This window comes from Penaeus japonicus, unplaced genomic scaffold (assembly GCF_977035675.1).
Source record: "Penaeus japonicus unplaced genomic scaffold, GWHDUDI00000001_assembly GWHDUDI00000006, whole genome shotgun sequence".
Lineage (NCBI taxonomy): Eukaryota > Metazoa > Arthropoda > Malacostraca > Decapoda > Penaeidae > Penaeus > Penaeus japonicus.
Genome location: NW_028234408.1, coordinates 43,205,233 through 43,210,232, shown reverse-complemented (window position 1 = coordinate 43,210,232; position 5,000 = coordinate 43,205,233). Strand labels below are relative to the sequence as shown.

The window sequence follows — 5,000 nt, the reverse complement described above, 5'->3', positions numbered from 1 at the left end:
CTGCCAAATAAATGATGACACGGATTCGCACATACGGATCATATTTTCCGCTCGAACTTCCAAAAAGTTACACACGCGCTGGTGGACAAACAAACACTCACATTCGAATACAATTACATATACACATACATACAGACACAGGTACGCGCGCGCGCGCACACACACACACACACACACACACGCATAAACATACATACATACATACATACATACATACACACACACACACACACACACACACACACACAGACACACACGCACACGCACACGCACACGCACACGCACACGCACACGCACACGCACACACACGCACGCACACACACACAGACACACACGCAGGAGAGAGTCCTTCCCCAGGTGCAACATCCCTCCTCCCATGGCACAGGCGCCGCGAGCTCGTCCCCTCCCCCCAGGCCCTCCTGCACGTACTCTTCCTGCGGCGTCCAAGAGCTCTGGCTCTCGCCGCGGCCCGGGGGGCTGTCGGCGTCGTCGGGCCTCTTGGTCGCGCCCTTGGCCTCCCATTCGCCCTGGCGCTCGGTCGCCGCCTTGCTGTCGTCGCCGCATTCCTTCCTGTCCTTCCTCTTGCGCTTGCTTTCCTTCCTCTCTCTGAGCGGGGGCCCGCTGGCGCCGCTGGCCTGCTCGCCCCTCTCAAGGCGGGGCTCGACGCCGCCGCCGCCGAAGCCGCTGCCGCCGTCCCGCGCCTTGGCCCTCTCCAGGAAGATCTCCGACAGGTCGTTCAAGCTCCGCGACTTGCTGATCCTCTCGTAGGTGGAGCGGAGCGTCCCGCGGCTGATTCTGCGATGCGCCATTCTCTCTCTCTCTCCCTTTCGCCTGCGCTGGGGCCATCTCACACACCTGGTGCGATTCACTTGGCTGGGCTTCTTCTCTCTTTACCTTTTCATTTGTCGGAGAGTGTCTCTTGTCCCTTTTCATCAGTGTTTTTAATTATTCAAAATGAGCGTTTGGCATTAAGCATCGATCTCTTATCATCTAATATCACAGAAGGAAAGTTCACGGGCCTTTCGCCTCTCCTGTGTGCTCGGCACTACAAAATATGTGACGGGTCGCAATGGAAACTATTCTCGGTAGCAGACGCACTCGCACACCGAGGCAGCTGGCGAGAAAGGGAGTGGGTAGGGGGGTCTCCCTACAACACCATCCCCTCCCTCCCTCCCTCACGACACCAGCTTCACCACCCGCAGTCCTGTCGTCACCATCCCGAAGTCTAATTTCCTAGAGTAGCGGGAGAGGCAGTCACCATTGTTCGCTGGGGTACCTGCCGCGGCGGCGCGCCCTGGACGCACGTCACCCCATCCTGCACAGCGGGGGGCGCAGGCGAGGCAAAGCAGGCAAGCAGGGACGGTATGCAAGCAGGGACGGTATGCAAGCAGGCAAGGGCAGCGTGTGTGTATATGTACTCGCGTCGTCCTCACTCTAATCTCACTGCCGTGGCGACCAAAGCTCGCACATTATCATCCTTATCACCGCAGCTGATAACATGCAGCACTCGCTGTGATGAGGACGCACAGTGTTCTCTTGTTCATTTCCTTCTCCCTCGATTTCAAGAGTTCAAGTGAACACGGTGAACATGTCGCTGTCGTTTCAACACTGGCTTGATTGCAGAGCCGTTGCAGAGATCAAGGTTCCTCGTCGAATCAATACTCGAACAAAGAGATAAGATAAGCAAATTCCACAAATAATGCGGGCCGATTCAAGATGACGTAACATGTATATATATTTTGAGGGGCGACCTGCTTATCGTTTGACCTGCACCATTACATATGAGCCTTTTAAATGCATACATACATACATACATACGTGTGTGTGTGTGTGTGTGTGTGTGTGTGTGTGTGTGTGTGTGTGTGTGTGTGTGTGTGTGTGTGTGTGTGTGTGTGTGTGTGTGTGTGTGTGTACATAGAAATTATGTATGTATATATGTATGTATGTATATGTGTATGTGTATGTGTATGTGTATGTGTATGTGTATGTGTATGTGTATGTGTATGTATATGTATATATGTATGTATGTATATGTGTATGTGTATGTGTATGTGTATGTGTATGTGTATGTGTATGTGTATGTATATGTATATGTATATGTATATATATATATATATTAACAAATGATAAAGAGGGTGAATATCCGAATATTCTTTGTCTTCAGAGTTGCACTTCCTCTTCGCTCTGTATTGCCACTGCAGGATAAATTGCACTCTTTCTGCATGCAACATTCCGTGCATACGTTGATTGAGATAAGTGCAATTTAAACCTCATATTAATATGATTACTTGGGTTACCTGTGGTATCATTCTCCAGTCCAAAATACGACTGCATTTTCTCACATCGAAAAAAAGGCACGCATACATGGATACACACGCTGTATATGTTTCCATCTTTCTTTCTTTCTTTCTTTCTTTCTTTTCTTCTTTCTTTTTTACATCAACTTAAATCAAACCGGACACAATCACGCACAGTTCACTCACTTTCGCTCTCATTGACGGAATTCAGCCCGGTGGCTCTGCGGGACACTCGCTTTACACAAGGACGAGGGATAACCAACTCGCATCTCACACAGGAGTCCGAAAAAGCTGTTTGCATTCGTCTTGTTGCCTATTCTCCCACTCCCCTCTGCTCCCCTTTCTTGTTGCAGTAGCCAAATAGTTGCAAGCTGCTGGGTGATCTTCACTATCTCCATAATCTTATCTGCGGCTCATATCTTTAAGATGTTGTTTTCATTATTACGTGACGAAGGTGAAAAATCAGCCTATTTGACATTCCTTCTGGGACTTTTCATTTTTCATTTTCCTTCGTCTTCTTTTGTTTTTCTTCGGTGAGGTTGCCGACGGAGGAATTAGCGGGGGACTGAAGTTATTGTCGTGGTTGAATTTTAAGGTCTTTCAATGGGAGAAGTGCAGTCATTGTTTTGTCATTTTTTCTCTTTTCCATTTTTTTTTTCTTCGATATATGTTCTGGTGTTTCACGAACATACTCAAATAGGCATACTCTCTCTCACACACACACACACACACACACACAAATACAAAAAAACAAATGTAAGCAAATGCATCAAACAAAACAAAACACACACACACACACACACACACACACACACACACACACACACACACACACACACACACACACACACACACACACAACACAACACCCACAAACACACAAAACAACAACCACCACAACACGCAACCATAAACAAAGACAAAGTGCAAAATAATAATAACAACACCACCAAAATAGCCTGTCGCTCCTTACTTGGCATCGGGTACATCGTGCGGCAGAAGGTCGGCTTCCTTGTCCTCGCTCTGCACCTTACTGCAAGGGGAAAGGGAGAACACAACGCACGTCAGGGCAGGACGGGGCACGGGGTTCAAACATAGCAGAATGGTGACAGAGGGGAAAAGTGGGAAAGGGGGAAGAAGGGGGAGAGAGGGGGGGAAGAAGAAGGAGGGAGAGAGAGGGAGAGAGAGAGGGAGAGAGAGAGGGAGAGAGAGAGGGAGAGAGAGAGAGAGAGAGAGAGAGAGAGAGAGAGAGAGAGAGAGAGAGAGAGAGAGAGAGAGAGAGAGAGAGAGAGAGAGAGAGAGAGAGAGAGAGAGAGAGAGAGAGAGAGAGAGAGAGAGTGAGCGTTAAAACATGAAAAAAACATAAAATTGAAACGTAAATATAAACAGATTGAGGGGTAGCCAAAGAAGGAAGGAAGGAAGGAAGGAAAAGAGAAGAGAGAAAAAATTACAAATACATTACCTTTTTTACATCACTCTATCTTCAAGGTACAAAATACAATAAAATACAAATACAATATGATCTCCTTCTGCCTCAATCTGACAGCGGGAATCCTCACATTAGATACATGAAAAAAACAACAACACAACAACTCTGTTCAAATGTTCAATTCTAATGCTAACTCTACCAAGTTGTAACAACCTACAGAAGACGGGGAAAAGGTTAGTTCGGTGACATCCTCCTCGTTACAAATACATACATCCACGGGAATACAGAGACATCATCATCATCATCATTGTACATATTGATTGATACGAACTAGCCAGAGAACAACACGCTGTCACAGTTACTAAGTCATTTCGACAAGAAACTCAAAGTCCGTCTTTTCATTCATTTAGTCATGAATTTCTTTTTTTTATGATTATTATGTATATATTTTTGTTGGTGGGGGAGGGGGCTCTCAACTCTCAATGCGGATACTGAACTTAAAGAGCATCCACTTTAACTGTAGCTATATATCAGAAGTAATCAATTAACTATGCCTAAGTTTAGATTGACATAGCTACAGCATTATCGTAACCAGTTCTCACGCTTCATAATGCAACAGTGCATCATAAACCCAAACGGATATAACAAAGGCACGATTCACACTAAGCAAAGTTCGGCTGTTCATTGATCAAGTTGAGAGCCACAAAGTTGACATCTGAGGCTGGGCGCGACACGCCCACAGTCAAACTAACTTTCCACATTCACCTCCACCCCAACCAGCTATACCCAAGACCCCTGGTTCTGGGCATGACAACCACATGTCATCCCTGTCAGTTACAGCCAAGGTGATATCCATGCTGTTCATGAGGAAATTGCAATGCCCTAAGTTACAATGCCAATCCATCTAAAAAAAATGCAGTCAAATGGTTTGTGTATGTGTGTAGGTGTGTATGTGTGTATATGTGCATGTGTATGTGTATGTGTATGTGTATGTGTATGTGTATGTGCATGTGTGTATGTGCATATGCATGTGTATGTGTATGTGTATGTGTATGTGTATGTGTATGTGTATGTGTATGTGTATGTGTATGTGTATGTATGTATGTGTGACTAAAACACCATGGATTGCTGCACAGCTACGGATTTTTGTTAAAATCATTACTAACCACAATATCATTACTACTGGCATTCATCATCACCTATGGATGTATTAGAATTTTTGATACGCAGACTCCCGGCTGTAAAGGAAGGAAGGAAGGAAGGAAGGAAGGAAG

General features: G+C 46.0%; 1 protein-coding gene across 1 annotated transcript in view; it reads right to left on the bottom strand.

Annotated features, from left to right (window-relative positions):
* cyst (rho guanine nucleotide exchange factor 18 cysts) overlaps positions 1-5,000 on the bottom strand; it is a 260,770-nt gene that overhangs the window by 12,142 nt on the left and 243,628 nt on the right. The window contains exon 17 of the mRNA XM_086537517.1: positions 3,271-3,330. Within this exon, the coding sequence (XP_086393643.1) occupies positions 3,271-3,330 (60 nt within the window). The remainder of the gene's footprint in view (positions 1-3,270; positions 3,331-5,000) is intronic.